This window comes from Squalius cephalus (genome assembly GCF_949319135.1).
Source record: "Squalius cephalus genome assembly, chromosome: 3".
In the NCBI taxonomy this organism is placed as follows: Eukaryota; Metazoa; Chordata; class Actinopteri; order Cypriniformes; family Leuciscidae; genus Squalius; species Squalius cephalus.
Window position 1 is genome coordinate 35,651,802 of NC_137124.1, and position 18,662 is coordinate 35,670,463.

At 37.2% G+C, this 18,662-nt stretch overlaps 1 protein-coding gene across 8 annotated transcripts in view; it reads left to right on the forward strand.

Annotated features, from left to right (window-relative positions):
• The window catches only part of arhgap36 (Rho GTPase activating protein 36), a 49,937-nt gene that overhangs the window by 5,418 nt on the left and 25,857 nt on the right, over nt 1-18,662 (forward strand). For 4 of the 8 annotated variants that reach the window (XM_079867458.1, XM_079867456.1, XM_079867457.1 and 1 more), the window contains exon 2: nt 12,022-12,178. In XM_079867458.1, the coding sequence (XP_079723584.1) occupies nt 12,022-12,178 (157 nt within the window). Of the gene's footprint in view, nt 1-5,862; nt 6,059-12,021; nt 12,179-18,662 lie in introns of those variants that run through there. The other 4 variants (XM_079867461.1, XM_079867459.1, XM_079867460.1 and 1 more) reach the window with 3 other exon arrangements.

Genomic DNA, 18,662 nt, shown 5'->3' on the forward strand with positions numbered 1-18,662 from the left:
TCTAAGAACTTCCCTTTCCTCCCCTCTTCCTGGTACATTTCACAGTCAAGCCCATTGAAACGTATGCCCACTAAGTGTTGGGAGGTTTACTGGAGGACACCGATGGCCTTAACTATGATTTTAATTGGAAATAATACTACTGTATTATCTGAGGGATTTGAGGAAAGGCCACTGTGTGGAATGTGAGAATTCAAAAGTCTTGCCTTCATTAGAGAATCAGCTTAAATCTTCTCTGTTGTTTGGAATTAGAAGAGAGTGGCTTAAGACCTTTGAGTTGCATCACACACAAGTCAAAAGTTGCCAGAAAGAGTTTAAAACCTTGTATCCTTTTGAGTGTTTACAGTCCTTTGGATCATACTCAGATCTAATTGAAGTTTCTGACCTAAAGGACAAAGAGGTTTTTCATTTTACAAGTGTTTTTATAGACCGTTATGCACTCATAACTGCATCATTTTAAACCTCAAAGCAAATTCAATCTTCTTTATTTGAAGTTCAGAAACAGCATCTTCAGACAGTGTGTCACCATCTCATGTCACAAGCCTCTGCACGCTAAAAGGGAATCAGTTTATGTGTTTTATTAAAAAACTCGATGAGAATAAATTGGATAGCTAGGATTGAATTTACTTGACCAGCAGAGCTAAGCAATAATGAAAGTCAAAACGATCTAGAATGTAGGGCCAGAAGTCAAGAAGTGAATGCGTAAATGGAGTGCATTCAACCAACATATATCAGTTTTACATCACTGGAATCTGATAGAGAACACTAGTGTAAATTGCCATAGCTGATTGATTGACTGATCAATATCAAGCTGAAAGAGACGTTCCAGCCCATATAGTGATTGCAGCCTTCAGCAATATTGTTATGATGTCTGTCATGATTGTGACCCAAATGTGATTCCTACATGGCAAGATTGATTATCGATACCATTTCTTCCTGTTTGCAAGGACTGGTCATCTACGTGACATGAATAAATCTGTTGCATGATGCACAGATATGTTTGGTTGTTGTTTAGTAGACGCTTTTTTATCTAAAACTGAGTAAGGTCAGATTGGGCTAAATGTAAAATCAAATTACCTCAAATTAAATTTTTGTTGTTGCATGTGATGACCTCGAGGTACATTTCGCAGTTCATAGTGACAAACAGGTGTTTAGGAAAAAGTGGTGTTAAGTGTTTGGGTTGAAAACACCAGCACCAGCGTTCTCAGAGGTATTATTTATCGTGGATGTCAGTCTGTGGTGGTGGGCGATCTCTTTCAGAATAATGAGCAGAACAGTAAAGAGCTGTGCCGATGGGTGGAGAATGTCCTGTTTAGAGAAGCATGGCATCTTTGTTGAATGTTTTTCTAAATGGCATTTCCTCAGCGTGACCTCTAGGGATACTTTGAAGAACAGATTCATGTTATGATAAAGCAGAGAAAAGATGAGAGGATTGAGAGGATAAAAGGAAAAGGAAATAAGACGAGTTCTGACGCGTTACGCAATCTGTCATCCTGAAAGGTGAAATGAGACCACACTGGCCCACACACACCTTGAACTTCTGATTTACTGAATAAAGCCACTGATAAAGTCACTTAGAAGTGATTTTTTTCTTCTTCTGGATTTTGCTCTGCCGTTCCATTAAAATTTGGTTATGTGTCACTTCAAATTTGTCAAATTCAAATTTGGTTGTGTCACTTTGTGTTTTGAAAGATTCAAGGGTCGATAATTTTTTTATATATTTTTTTAGATGTCTCATGCTCACCCAGGATGTCAGCCTTATTTTATAAAAAAAAAACTGTAAAAAAAAGTAATAATATGAAATATTATTACAATTTAAAAAATAACTGTGTACTACTTTAAAATGTAATTTATTCCTGTGATGGCAAAGCTGAATTTTCAGCATCATTACTCCAGTGTTCAGTGTCACATGATCCTTCAGAAATCATTCTAAAATGCTGATTTGCTGCTCAAGAAACAATTCTTATTATTATCAATGTTGAAAACTGTTATATTTGTACACTTTAAAAAATGCTGGGTTGTTTTAACCCAATTTTGGGGCAAATATGGACTAACCCAACGTTGGGTTAAAAATGCAATTTAAAAATGGACAAACCCAGCTGTTGGGTTACATTTTTAAATTGCATTTTTAACCCAACGTTTGGGTTAGTCCATATTTGACCCAAAATTGGGTTAAAACAACCCAGCATTTTTTAGAGTGTAATATTTTTGTGGAAAGCATGATTTTTTTTTCAGGATTGTTTGATGAATATAAAATAATAAAAAAAAACAGCATTTATTTGAAAGCTTTTGTAACATTGTAAATTTCTTTATTGTCACTTAATCAATTTAATACGTCCTTGCTAAATAAAAGTATTAGTTTCTTTCACAAAATGCACTTATGACTTGCCATAGATGTTAGTATGGATATTTATTATGGATGTGTAGTGTGTGATTTGTGTGAGTGTGTGATTGTTCTGCTGTTGTATATTTTTTAGGTGAATCAGGCAGTAATAAAGAGGTCAATAAAGAGGTAATAGAGAGGTCAACCCATAATATTGTTGAATTGCGCTGAATATTGCATAAAGCATAAAATTGTAATTCAGCAAATACTGGAGACAGAAAGAGAGAAAATAAGAAAAAGAGAGAACAGTGAATATCTGAAGTAATGCTCAGCCAGGGCATTCTCCTTTTTCTCTCTTTCTGTCTCCAGTGTTTGTTGATACAGACACAGCTTCTCATTGCAAGAGAAAATCGTACCAGCAGCAATAAGAGCGCTATAAACATGGATCATTGCCCCTGCTTATGACTGCACTGCAAAGTGAGCGCTAGTCGCTACCTTTCCCCCCTCAGCATGTCAAGACAGAGCTTCAACTCTGCAGAGGACATGATCCGTTCTGAGAAAAGTATGTGGGTAACAGGAAGAACAGGTGAATGTCATAATTCATAAATGACTCACGATTTAAAAAAAAAAAGAGTCAAGGCATTTTAATTGTGCTGAGATGTTATAGTCTGTTATTTTAAAAATATCTTTATATTGTTTATTTTAATGCCAGTGAAATTTTATATGATGTGGTTGAAATTTATTTTTGATGGTTCATGCGTTGTAGGACTTGCCAACTTTGACCTGTAGTGGGCAGTGTAGTCTATAGCGTTAAATCAGAGTCGGCTTCCACTAAAGCCATAACACAAACATTATAACCAATAACTTCATGATGTATTGACTTACCTGATGATAAGTGTAAAAAAATGTATATAAATCAGATTTATCAGAAGTATACCTTTAGTTCAGATATGTGTCACTCTTCCTGCATCATCTGAGCAATCGCAGCAAACCTGCACACACTGGATTTGTCTGCTCTATTGGGACAGGTCTGTCCCTGTTCCTGTCCATCCTGTATCAGGGTCATACAACCCTGTATATTCACCTAGTAGCACTATGTTACGGCCAAAACAGGAAGAGCGCATCCTTGATGCCAGGTTCAGAGGTCAAACACATGAAACTGAGGGCCACTTCTCTTTTAATGGCCGGATATGAACATTCTCATGTGTATGGAAAACTGCTGGGACAGTCATCACTTTTTTTTCAGGGAAGAATGAGAGTCCAAAGTTTTTCACGGTGCGTTTCTGCCAATGATTTATTAGATCTCATACATAAACACAAATCAAAATGAAATGTTACTGTTTTTTTTACTGAAGCACATCATTGAGGACGAATAATTTATGAAAGTTACACGGTCCTCCCTAAAATCAGCCAAAAAAGTTTTTTTTTTTTTTGTTCAGCACCCTTCTTAAGTGATGAAGGCTCTTTTGGCAGTCCTGACGTTGTGAAAACAGTATGACTGTGGACGGATGGTATAAGTGATGAAGACATCTGGACTGTGTTTTCATCCCTGGTGGAGATGGAAGAATCCCCGGAGAGCTCAATCTCATCCAAGCCCTGCAGATGGCAAATTAATGGCAAATCCAAGACATACCGCACACAGCCTCACACCACATTCCAAACGCATTATTCAGAGCCGCACATTTATCAGCCGCAAAAAAGATGTCTGCTATTGGTGGCACTGTAGTTATTTTAGGCCAAAGAGGTTTAGAATACCTGGAGAAAAGTTATCCGTTGGCTATAGGCATTTGCTGAGCTGGCACAGGACCCCTGTCAGAAGCACCAGATGGGGACAAATATCATCCAAAAATCAGTCAACATCTACTTATGAACTATTTGTGATTTATATGTTGCTAGTAAAAATGTTATTCCATCAGAATGCACAGATGAATGGCAATCTGAAGAGATGGTGTAGTTACGATATCTACCAGCAGGGGCTCACTGCTTCACGCTAACCAGCCAGACCAGGGTTACTTGCTCTATCTAGGTCCACGTTTGTCTACAATATTTGGTTCTTGTCCAGTTGTCTATTACTTCCCGTGTGTTGTGTGTTCAGGCGTGACTGAAGACTAGTCCAGATGCTACTAACTGTTCCACTATCCAGGATCTCCTCACTAATGTGCTCAATCTGTCAGTCTGTCAGCTAGCCGCAGAGAAGTGCTCTAATAGGATCATTTGCTGAGCCATCAGGCACTGACCAAACAAACATACAAATACACACTCACTTACGCACAACACGGGCACCACTAGCGAACATGCTTTTATTTTGCATTCTTTTCTCTATTACGAATTATGCTACGCTGAATTTGACTATTACTTCGAAATTAGCATGTACCTGAAATCAGAAGAAGCACCATCCATCCAAACTGCTTGGTTTATTGGAAAGAATTATACATTAGTTCAGGATTTGGGAACCCAGGTCCTGTTGCAAGCTACATAAAAACTACACTATACTCTAAAAATGCTGGTTTGTTTTAACCCAACTTTGGGTCAAATATGGACAAACCCAAATGTTGGGTTAAAAATGTAATGTAAAAATGTAACCCAATGGCTGGGTTTGTCCATATTTGACCCAAAGTTGGGTTAAAACAACCCAGCATTTTTTATGTACTACTAAGTTTAACATAGTGTTAGGGTGAAGTCATACCTCGCCTGCACCAAGTGAGTCAGAACTGCCACTGTTGCCCCTTAAAACAAATTGGTGCATGTTGACGCATGAGCTGACATGAGTTTGTGCAAAAACTGATGATGTTATCCAGCATGATTTAAAAAAAGAAAGAATTTATGGAGAATTTTATTCAGGAAGAATGCATTAAATTGGTCAAAAGTGACAAAAGATTCAAATAAATTCATCAGTGAATCCTGAAAGGTTATGGTTTCCACAAAATATTAAGCAGCACATATATATATATATTTCAAAGTAGTGTCAGCCTTTTGAAATTTTCCCCACACTTTTCCCAGTTTAGAACACACTGAGCACAAAGACTCTTATGGTATCTTTGCCTTTGGCTGAAAGGTTATCGTAAAAGTGGAATTTGTGTAACAGATAAAACTTAGATTTGTGAGGTCAGCACAGAGTTGAAAGGTCAAGCTTTATTTGTCTGCGCTCATCACGAGGCAGCCAGTTTGTGAATGTATAGTGTGTTTGAATTCATCACTCCACCTTCTGCCTGAAGCCCTCATTTCTCATTTTTCTTCCCTTCCCTTCCCGCTGTCTCTGTCTCTCTCTTTCATCATTATCATGCTGTTTTAATATTTCCATTGCTGTGTAGAGAACAGGATTTCAACAGGAGTCAACTCATAAACACACGTAGAAGGAAAAAGGAGTCGAATCCCTGCAGTGGGAGGTGGGAAGGGAGGACATTGTGTCTCTAGACTCCAGTGTTTATGATGCTGATGTTGAGTGACAGTCTGAGTTCAAAGCTCTGCTGTATCAGTTTCAGGCTCCTCCCCCTCTGCTCCACGTCACTGTGCGAGTGTTTACGTGAAGTTTGCTCTTGGCTGCACTCTGATTTCCAAGAGTACATGGCAGATGGAGAGGACAGACCTCCCTCTCGCTCTTTATCCTTCTCTGCTTCTGTCTGTCTGTCTCGTGCTCGGGTCGGACCGGCTGTACCTGTCTGAAGAGTCTGAGGAAATTGCTCATAATCACAGAGTGTGTGTTTCTGTCAGACACGCCGCCTGTCTCCTAGACTGCAGGTAGAGTGATTGGTGTGTGTGTGTGTGTGTGTGTCAATTTACATATTTAATGAGCAAAGTTTTTGTCTAATTGGCTGCAGTATTTTAAAGACTATACTGAACGTGTAGAATAAATTCAGTGAATATGTAAATGCAATGATAAACAGTATGTGTTTGGGGAATAGCATTACGCAGTGTTTATGCCACTATTTGCCACATGTGTTTGTTTGAGATGGTGCAGTGTTTTTGTGTTTGTTACGCGTGTCCTGTTAAATCTGGATTTCACGTGCTTAACTACCAGCTGCTGTTTTAAATAAAGATGAACAGTCTGCTGTAGGCTATAGTGTGTATCTACCTAATGGTGACGTGACGCTCAGTTTTTATTTTTCTAGGTATATTAAGTTATTCAAAAATTCACTTGAATAATATTTTTCTGTGATTAACATGTTTTCAGTTGTTCTGAACTAATTATAATTATATTTTTTGAGTACATTTGTATATTTAAGGTGCAAGGAAAGTGTTTTACTAGTTTTTTTTTTTACTTGATGGGTGCGTTTTTCAATGTTGTTAAATTGAATGAAATTATTTTTTTTCAAATTAATGTAACAAATACAAACTTAATTTCAAAATTACATTTATAGGTGTTTAAGTGAGGTCACGCTACATTATTTGTCACTGACACTGATTAACAGAGTGTCTATTTGGCTTTGCCTTATATTTTTACATATTTATTTCACAAAGATGATTTGATATTCTTGTGGAGACGGACCTTAGCAAAAATACAGCAGTCCCTCTCTCTCTCTCACTACTACAATAGCATTGTGTCTGTTTATGAGACTTTACCTCCTCTGCAGTGGAGTTGTGTTTAGCATTTTTTCATGTCAGTTTCAATAGCCTTAAAACATAAAACAGACCTCAAATTCCTTGGGATTCAGTTTTCTTTTGTTGACTTTATCCCATCAGGTACATGAATATAACCATTTATTAGACCACCAGACAACATTACACACAGAATGATGACTTTAGTTTCTTGCTTTCAGGAAACTCTCTGTAGAGAATAATGCATACTTCATTTCGGTGCAATGGAGGGTTGAAGTTCGAAACATTTTGGTTTTCTAATTGTTTCGGATCTAAGAGGTTACCCAAAAGGGATGCTCTGTGTGTGAGGGCGGATATTGTGTTTCCCTTTTTGTTATTTGACACAGGATATCTTAAATGGATAATTCAGAATGGCTGACTGTTTCTGTTTTATTTTCTCACTTTTCTTTCAGTTCTCTAAATGCACAGATCTGGGGTTTGGTGTGTTGCTCAAGAGCAAAGAGGTTCTCTGTAACTTTCCATTGTATGGACAGGATGCTTAGCCACTCGAATCGTAGAGCTGTTTATCTTCACACACATTATTATGCGCTCACAATTATGCGCATTCACATGCGTACCGGCGCACCCAAAAAACCAACTGATTTAAATGCTTTCACCAGATGTTAATGAAACTGGATAAACAATAGAAGTTTATCACACATATATGCATATACTTCTCATCGTCACAAGAATAATCTGATTGTGTTGCTTTGATGGGAACACCAGGAACGGTCCTGAACTGTTATACAAACACTTTGAAATTATTTAAAAGGGGCATCTGGAAACCATCAGCATGTTTTTAAATACAAGTATTTATGTCAAAGTTCTCATAAGGGACCACGAGCCAGGTTTCAAGGATCAGGAGACAAATATGGTCAGGGCTCAAGAAGTACATGAAGTGGAAATCGGACAAGTATTCTGAAAGAAAATAAGAGCATGGACTGAGAAAGACTATTTAAGGAATAAGCTATTGTTTGCTCTGGATGGCTACGAAAATCTCTTCAAAGTGAAGTGAAGCAGTTTCGCAAAACTGTTTACTTGATTGTTCTAGTACTCAAGAGCGGTCTTGCAACAATATTTATGGGCCTCTGATGTTTTTGTCTGGGTCTTGTCATGCGCTCAGGTATGTCTCTGCACATGGTTTAGTTGTCTCAGATATGAATGCATGAATATGATTTACAAATAGACATAGCAGCCTGTTAGTTTCATGTTCCCTGTCAAATAATATTTTTTGTTATTGTAGGAACATTGTGTTTTAGCACAATAAACGCTCAGTAATAAGCAGTGATTGGCTATGATCCAAGGACACCAAGATTTTTTTTTTCAATATTAAATTTCCAATTTTTTCCATTGTCTATTCTAGATTTTCATTTGATTTCAGCTACAGCCAAGACTAATATATTTGACACAATAACTTTCATACTTTCAACTTTCATAATATAATAACTTTTTTAACTTTCAGTTTCAATTTTGCTATTATGTTTGTGCCAACACTGTCTAATTTGGGCTCGATGGTGTTTTAAGCCCCCAATGGCTCCTTAGAGGCAGCTAACCCTACCCTCAACCTTAAACCTACTCATCCCCTCGCTGCCTGGAAGGCGCCGTTGGGGGCTTAAAACACCAAACACCCTAATTTGGCACAATCATCCTTATTTCATTGTATAACTTTTGTAGATAGGTGTATGTATTAAAGTTGTTGTTTTTTTCGATCACTACGACCCATTTCTCAAAAGGTCACTTTTTCAAAACTCTTCACACAGCTCTCTTCACCAACTTTCAGCTTGGCATAGCAGTAAATTTCAAATTCAGAATGCACTAAAACTACCAAAACACTTCATACGTGTCTCAAATCAACTCATTCTTCCATAACACAAAGGTTTTCACCCAACAAACATATTTTGTCACTTATAAAACAATGACCTAAAAAACACTAACAACAGGCAGCATTATACAATGTTTTCTTTATATACAAGAATGACACTCTCAACTGTTTAGAATTCACTGTATATGTTAAATATGTGGTCCATGTTTACATTACAGTACAAAAGTATTCCCTAGTTTTCCCCTTTTGTATAGATGGTAATGACATTGAAAACACCTGTGTAGGTTTTTAGCTACATCTAATCTTTTTGATTTTTGATAGTTTTTTTGAAATATATTTCAATATAGTATTATTGTAGAAAGGTAGCAGATTGTTGTGTATTATGTAAGGTTTTAAACTTAAGTTTTGAAAAGAGAATGTAAGCATGTTCAAATTGGCCTTTATACATAGAAAATAAATTTTTTAATTTGAGAGCATTTGGTGCCAAAGCAATGATAAATAATCCACAATTTAGACTGCTGTTGTGCTCACTGTGTGAAGAGTTTTGAAAAAGTGACCTCAGTAATAGGTCCTAGCGAATCGCGATTGTAAAAAACAAAACAAAAAAAGAACACCCATTTAAGTCTTGGTCTTTTCATGGAGCAACGGCACTTCACACATGCAGTTTAGTCTCATTCTCAACTCTTTATGGTCTCCTCTTCTTAGGGGTTTCAAGATGTGCTTGGGTTAGTAGGGTTTGATTGTTCAGGGTTGGAATTTTTGTAGTGGATACATTTTATGAACACCATCTGCTGAACTTTTTAGAGCTCTTAGCTATAAATTCATTTTTATTCAGAATGGAAGTGATGGGACTCTCACTGTTGTTCTGTGTTGTTTCTAGTTAAATTTTTGCACAGCGAAATATAAGGTACTATCCTATATTGACAGTATATCCTATAATCACTTTTATGTCCAGTGAGTGTTGTGTGTAATTCATTACTAAGTAATTAATTACAGCAATTGAATTACTTTTCCCTTGAAAAATTAAAGTAGGGGATCTTAATTGGTCTGTAATTTAATTACAGTTACTTCTGGTGTAATTGCATTAAATACTATAGAACAATCTATATACACAGTAAAACAATAGTGGATTTAACATCAAAATTATAATGTCTAATGTTTAAATATTTTGGTCAGTTCAAGGATAATTTATGCAATTTTATATTATTTATTTAAAATAATTAAAAGAGCAGTTTCATGTCTATCCTTGGATTGTTGAACTGGTCAAGGTTGATATGGGATTTAGAAAGTAATTAGTAATAAGTAATGCAATACTTTATAGAGAGAGTAATTAGTACATCATCATTACACTGTTGAATATGTAATTAGTAGCTAGTAATTAATTAATTTTTTTAGAGTCACTTACCCCTCACTGTTTATATCCTATAAACACTTGATGAGTGGTGTGGAGGGTGTTTCTTCTTAGATGATATACACTCAAATTTACCTATGTTTGAACTATAATTATCTTATAGGCATGCACTTAATTTAGAAAAAAAAATCTTTTTTCTTTATGATTTTAGACCAAGATTCCTTGTACGTCATATAGGACGTGTGTTGAGTTTGTTATGGCTGCTTGTTTTCTCGAAGGCAAGTGTTTCTCACAAAAGCTTTTGTGTCCAGTAAATGATCACAATCCTCCTGATGATTGATGGTGGTTTGGGTTTCAGTGGGCTTTAAAGTATGGTGTAATGCTACATGTGTTAGTGTTTTGCTCTTCCCTTCGTTCATGACCTTTTCTTTTTTGTTTTAAAAGAAGGGACAGTGTATGTGAGAAAGAGAAGGGCAGAGGAGGGGGAAAGGAAAGATTTTGTGTCTTGTATTGCCATGAAGACTCTCTCATCTTCACACTCTGAAATGACACGAGATTAATGAACATGTTGCTCAGCCAATCAACACAACAGTAGCTTTTCTGTTGTTTTACAAGTAGTTTGCAACGTATATCTAATGATCCTATAAAAGATTGTACATGTATAAGGGATGCTTACAGTTTCATAATATAACACCTACTTTGTTTGAATATGAATTTACAATAATAACTCACAAATAACAGTTTACAGTTACTACTTGCAATCGAAATACTGGTATCAACAGGATATTTGATGGATGTCATGCTGTTTTCACTGATCTCTTAATAAACAGAGCACTACCTGTGACTTTTGTCCTTTTCTCGACACCGGTTGGCATGTTGCGTGACCACAACTCGAGTGGAAAGTGACCTGACCTCCCACGTGGACGCAAGGAAACAGATTACAGACGCACTCCTGCTTTCAATTAAACCCTAGTGAGATGACAACTCGCACGTTCATTTAATCAGTCAAGGATTGGGGCTTTAGAACCAGAGAAACAAGCTAAATTGCCTCATGTAGAGGTTCAGTCACTTCGTAATTGGTTTTGGAGGCATAGATTTGATTCTAACAATTTAAAAGTACTTACCACATTTGGTACTCTAAAATTGGATATGTTGACATCTCTCAGTTATAGAGCAGGACAAGACTTTGTGTTTTAATCTAGTTATTAGCATCATTCTAGTAAGCATCAAGGCTGATCAGCTGCACATTTCCTTTCAGTAATTGTTTTAGCTTTCAGTTCTTCTCGTTGTTGTCAACACATCAGATGTGCCAACATATATGACTACACAAAGGATGTGAGCTGTCAGAGGAATTACATTAGGTCAAAAAAATGTCCACTAGCTATTGTATGTTTACCCAATACAGTCCTGCTGCCAAGTCTAAAAGTAGCCATCCTTGAACCCAAATTAAACAAAGAAGCTCAAATAGTGTTTGTTTTTTTGTGTGCATATAGCATGTTTTAAGTGCTTAGACCTTTAGGCTTTTTGTGTTTTAAGTATCCCATACAGAGCCTTTTAGGGCATATTTATCTAGACATGTTCCTATTAGGGAGAAATATCTAAATCTGTGAATGTCTAAAAATGTCTCTTGAAGACTGTTGGGAGTGATTTTAACACTCTTTAACCCGAACTTTTGCTGCACAATATTTAATGGATGGTTTGTAAGAGGTGTGCAAAGCACTTTAACTGCACTATATCAGTTTCGGCAGGGTAAATCCGGGAGATTTGCCTTGTTGCAGAATTCCAGCTCTGATCAAAAACACATGAATCAGCTTCCCTTTAAAATGACAAACAGGTGTGTTTGAGCTGGGTCACAACCAAACTCTGACAAAAAAAGGCAGCCTGAGACGGAAGATAATCCTTTCAATGTTTCACTTCTGCTTTCTTTCTTTTCCCTGCCTGTCTCTTTCTCAGGGGGACCATACGTGGGCCACCATGCTGGGGCAGAGCGTGAGGCTGCAGCCGGTTACCATCCAAAGCCTCTCAGAGCTGGAAAGAGCACGTCTGCAGGAGGTGGCCCTTTACCACTTGGAAAGAAGAGACTTGGACTTTAAGATCAGCATTCCTAGAGGTACATTTCCTTTACAGTGATATGCGTGTTGAAACACGTTTTGTGACGATTTATAATCAGTAGTGCGTAGATTTAAATGCACGATAAATTGCAGAGTCACAGTCAAGATATGATTGTTTCAGACAGATGCCGAAGAAATCTATGCAAATACATCACAGTCAGTTCACAGGTATTTTGGGGGGATTTCCAAAAATAAATTCTTCAGATAAGATTGTACTATGAGGAAAAGACGAATGTAAGATAGAGTACAGCAGTGCCGTATCAACACAATACCTAGATTGTTAAACACCAGTGTTGGCTCATCATGACCTAAAATAGGTTCCAGGCCGCTTCGTCATGGACAGCAAGGAAAAAATTGTTCTGAATCCAATTTATAAAATGTAATTAACCATATTATTGTGCATAACTGTAAATACACTTTTATATTTTGTTGGCTGTGTCTTCAGTCAAGGTATTTTAATACAAATTCGTCTGTCACTTCTTGGCAGAAGCAGCCAAATTAGGCAGGTGTAAACATAGACAGATTGGGTGACATGTCCTTATCCTTTGAAATCCATAAGCAAAACCATGCAAGATAAATATTATAAATTTGTCATGTTAATAATTTTGTATATTGTTGAGCCTTTGCAGTTCATCATACTTTTATGCCATTTTAGTTTTTGGTTTTAAGGACAGTTTAGTGTACATTTGTACAATGAACATTTTTGGTTCGGTTGAGTTTTGGGTCATGTTTGTTGTAGACAGTTAAACATTAAAGGGTTATTTCACCAAAAAAATGTTACCCATAAATTATTCACCCTCAACAAGCTATCCTAGCCAGTCCTATGTGTTTGTGTTTTGAGGTATCATGCGAGAGTCCCCTTTTGTCCTACCATGGAAAAACACATTGTTTTGTGGGAAGTGGTATTCCCAGCATGTTCAAGCAACTTCACATGGTCAGATCAGGAAAGGTCATCCTCTATTCGCTATAGAAGTTTTCAACTGGTCATCTGTGAGAAGACCTCAGACGGCACTCTAGCTGACCCACGGGGAAGCAGCCACCACAATTTATGGGAAAATTTACGGAACATTTTCCTCCCAAAGGAGAAATCTGTCAGATTCAGCCTGGTGGTTTACTCAGCCGCTCCTCTTGGAATTATCATCAACGTGTTTGGCAGCTATTTTTGGGGAAGATGAATGTCCTTTGGAGAGTTAAATTAAACTTTGGGAAAAACACTTAAGAGAATTCAGAAAGCATGTCAAGAGTGATTGACCTCGGCGTTTGGCTTTTTTAAAATTTTCTGGTTAGCTGGTGTCTATTTGAAAGTTACATTCTTCTAACTTTCTGCATCCTGTTTGAAATATTGTGATTCTTAATCTTTGTCAACTCTAGCTGTATGCAGGCTGAAGCTGTTGACTTGTTGTCATTGTTTTGTTTCAGTCTCTTGCTCCTCTCTGCTTTGGCCTGAAGAGATTATTTATCCTAAATCAGGCAAATATCTCTGCGTGCTTTCTGTTCATTCCCCTAATCATCCCTCTGATGGGGGCTTTAGCCCACAATGTCTTGGCGTGTGGGGAAGGTTGGGGGCAGTTGCCATAGAAATAAACTCTCATTTCCTGCAGTCATGGGAATATGACCCCACCTAAAGCCCCTCTGCTTGTGCTACAATCCCTTTTTGTTTTCTCTATCTCTCTGGACATTTCAACAGCATCTTTTACATTTTTCTCCTCAGCTCCACAACTCAGACCTCTTTATGAATTCATCTGATTCAAACCAGTCAAAGTATATCTTTTTAAGTTCAATGCACAGCAAAATGCCACCAACATACCAGAACCTAAGGAGGAAAAGGTTTGATGGTGTAAACACAACTATTGGTTTGAGTTTAAAATGTTGTGGAGTAAGTTTTAACCCCCTAAAAGGAATCACAATTAATCCCACTTTTATCGTTCTCCTGAGGGCCGTATAGACAGAGTACATCAAGGTATTTTAGTTTAGCTACTTAATTTCAGCTCTAAATTTGGAAAGAATGGTCTTTCTCTAGCAAAAATGAAGGATAATTGTGGCTGTTTATCTATCCAGGAAATGTTTTTGCTTCCAATTTTGTGTTCCTCACAGCCTTCACTGAATATGAAGGTTTTATATAGTGCTTGCCTTGCCAGCTCTGTCCCCATTCTTGGTGCTTAATGGGTTTTGCTTCACTATCAGCCATCTAAATGGAACACATTTTAATTTTGGGAACGGAAGACTTGCTGTTACATGCATCTGTTAAGATGGTTGTGTTACCTAATGTGCCACTAGCTATTTTATGTGATGAAATGTGTGATAAACATATTGCATTTGGTATGCAAATCAGAAGCTTTAAGTATTATAATTGAATACAATGCCATTTATAAGTTTGGGGTCAGTAAGATTTTTTTTTGGGAAGAAATTAATACTAATTCAACAAGAATGGATTGTTCCAGAGAGACACTGTTCTTCTGAATTTTCTATTCATCAAAGTCATTCATCAAAAATCACTGTTTAAACAAAGAAATATAATAATATATTAAAGCTGCAAGCAGCGATGAAAGGGCCCTCGCACCCGTGCCATCAACACTCGGTGGCTTTAGGAAGGCAGAGCATGGTTGGGAAATGTACATTTAAGGAGGTATATATAGTAAGAGTATGTCAAAGTCAGTTACAAAATGTTTTGTATAATGGTGATAATAGCATGCTTCATGACTCAGCTAAGTGTTGCTAGCATGTTCAGTTTGTTTCTAGCATGCTTAGTACACAATAATTATGTGGTTAGTACTGCATTACTGTGTTAACCATGTCAGTTTCTGTTGCCAGTAGGTGGCGTTATGAGTATAACTGAATATGAGCATGGATGTGTGTTCAGGACAGAACTCTTATCAAACATGTGAAGTTTGGTGCAAATTGGACATTGCCTTCTTGAGTAACAACAAAGTCATGTTTCATTGAATTAGCATTCTTTAGAACTTAGCTAAGCATTGTTAGCATGTTTTAACATGTTGCTAGAACGGCATCAACGTGTTAAACATGTCACTTCCTGTTGCCAGTTGGTGGCGCTATTACTATAACTGAACATTCTCATGTAGATGTGTTCAGGCCATGACTCTTATCAAAAGTGTGAAGTTTGGGGCAGATTGGACATTCCATGCCTGAGTTACAGCAAATTCCTATTTAATTGCAATAATAGCATGCTTTAGCACTTGGCTAAGAGTTTGCTAGCATGTTTTAGCATGTTTCTAGTATGTTGTTAGCATGTTTAACACTTGCTGGCACTTTTTTATATGTTATTAGGAGTCCACAACAGTGTTAAACATGTCACTTCCTGTTGCCAGCAGGTGGCGCTATGACTGTAACTGAATATAAGCATGGTCATGTGTTCAGGACAGAACGCTTATCAAAAGTGTGAAGTTTGGGGCAGATTGGACATTCCATGCCTGAGTTACAGCAAATTCATATTTAATTGCAGTAATATCATTCTTTAGCACTTAGCTAAGTGTTTGCTATTATGTTTTAGCATGTCTCTAGTATGTTGGTAGGATGTTTAGCACCTACTGGCATTTTTGTATATGTTATTAGGAGTCAAGAACAGTGTTAAACGTCACTTCCTGTTGCCAGCAGGTGGCGCTATGACTATAACTAAATATGAGCATGGACATGTGTTCAAGAGATAACTCTTATCAAACGTGTGACGTTTGGGGTAGATTGTACATTGCCTTCTTGAGTAACAACAAAGTCCTGTTTCATTGAATTAGCATGCTTTAGCACTTAGCTAAGTATTGCTAGCATGTTTTAATATGTTTCTAGCATGTTTAGAACTCAATGGCATTTTTAACATGTTGCTAGAACGGCATCAACGTGTTAAACATGTCACTTCCTGTTGCCAGTAGGTGGCGCTATTACTATAACTGAATTTGAGCATAGGCATGCGTTCAGGCCATGATTCTTATCAAACATGTGAAGTTTGGGGCAGATTGGACGTTCCATGCCTGAGTTACAGCAAATTCCTATTTAATTGCAGTAATAGCATGCTTTATCACTTAGCTAAGTGTTTGCTAGCATGTTTCTAGTATGTTGCTAACCTGTTTAGCACTTGCTGGCTCTTTTATATATGTTATTAGGAGACCACAACAGTGTTAAACATGTCACTTCCTGTTGACAGCAGGTGGCGCTATTACTATAACTGAATATTCTCATGTAGATGTGTTCAGGCCATGACTCTTATCAAACGTGTGAAGTTTGGGGCAGATTGGACATTCCATGCCTGTGTTACAGCAAATTCCTATTTAATTGCAGCAATAGCATGCTTTAGCACTTAGCTAAGTGTTTGTTAGCATGTTTTAGCATGTTTCTAGTATGTTGTTAGCATGTTTAGCACTTGCTGGCACTTTTTTTATATGTTTTTATATGTCCACAACAGTGTTTAACATGTCACTTCCTGTTGCCAGCAGGTGGCACTATGACTGTAACTGAATATGAGCATGGTCATGTGTTCAGGACAGAACGTTTATTAAAAGTGTGAAGTTTGGCGCATATTGGACATTGCCTTCTTGAGTAACAACAACATCCTGTTTCATTGAATTAGCATGCTTTACCACTTAGCTAAGTATTGCTAGCATGTTTTAACATTAGCTAGCATGTTTTAACATGTTTCTAGCATGTTTAGACCTCAATGGCATTTTTAACATGTTGCTAGAATGGCATCAACGTGTTAAACATGACACTTCCTGTTGCCAGTAGGTGGCGCTATTACTATAACTGAATATTCTCATGTAGATGTGTTCAGGACAGAACGCTTATCAAAAGTGTGAAGTTTGGGGCAGATTGGACATTCCATGCCTGAGTTACAGCAAATTCCTATTTAATTGCAATAATAGCATGCTTTAGCACTTAGCTAAGAGTTTGCTAGCATGTTTTAGCATGCTTCTAGTATGTTGTTAGCATGTTTAGCACTTGCTGGCACTTTTTTATATGTTATTAGGAGTCCATAACAGTGTTAAACATGTCACTTCCTGTTGCCAGCAGGTGGCGCTATGACTATAACTGAATATGAGCATGGCCATGTGTTCAGGACAGAACTCTTATCAAACGTGTGAAGTTTGGGGCAGATTGGACATTCCATGCCTGAGTTACAGCAACTTCCTGTTTCATGGCGAAACATCGAAATTTGTAAGGCCGCCGAGGACCCGCCCTTCGACGAAAACTCAAGATCTTCGCAATTTAACGTCGCAAAGGCCTTAAGATTACACTCACCAAATTTGAAGATGATCAGATTAAAACTGTAGGAGGAGTTCGTTAAAGTACGAGGCCTGAAAATGGCAAAAACTGCACAAAAATCTGAGAGGAAGTTCAAAATGGCTGACTTCCTGTTGTGTTTAGGGCTATGCTCCAAGAGACTTTTTTGTAGGTATTAGGTCATTACACGTATGTACCGAATTTCGTGCACGTACGTTGAACGTTGCGGGAGGCGCACTCCGTTGAACTTTTATAGGTGGCGCTATCGAGCCATTTTGCCCCGTCCAATTCTGAAACCTATATCAGATGTAAATTTTCGCCAGTTCTGACGCGTGTGCAAAGTTTCGTGAGTTTTCGCGCATGTTTAGGCCCTCAAAAATGCAATTCAATGCGGAGAAGAATAATAATAATAATAAATATAGCTGCGAGCAGCGATTACGGGCCCAAGCCGGTGGCACCGCAACCCCGGAGCCTTTAGTTACCTAAAGGCACCGGGGATGGCGCTGCCGCCGGCTTTGGCCCTCCATCGCTGCTCGCAGCTATATTTATATATATATATATATATATATATATATATATATATATATATATATATATATACACACACACGTATATACATTATATATATATATATATATATATATATATATAAATATCTATCTATCTATCTATGTATATATATATATATATATATATATATATATACACACACACACACACATACATATACATATACATATACATATATATATATAAGACAGAAAATATTACTTGTCTTACCTTATTCTGATTTTATGATACACTCAAAATATTCTACAACAAATCCTTTAAATTTAATGTAAAAATAAAAACGAAAGTAAGCAGTGTAGGTCTCACGTAACCCTCTCATTAGAATCAAAATGTTTCAATATTTGCGATGTATTTGGATTCTAAACTATTCTTTATTATAGGCTTTGTACTTCACTCGTGTTCCAATATCGATGGAAAAAATCATCCTCTTCACACGCGCAAAAATGTGCTTGGAAACATCACAGTGGAGCTCTGCTTTCTGTGAATGGTACAAATTGTACTACTGACTATTTAAACAGAGCAGTGTAATTCGTTTATGTTAGGTTGACTATTTTTATTATTATATTGTATTAGGGCTATAATGAACAGGCTGCGATGTCAAGATTGCAATTCTGGAATGTGTGTGTGTGTGTGACGCGGTTGCGGTTGAACAGTGGACACAAAAACATAAATAAAATGTTGTAGTTA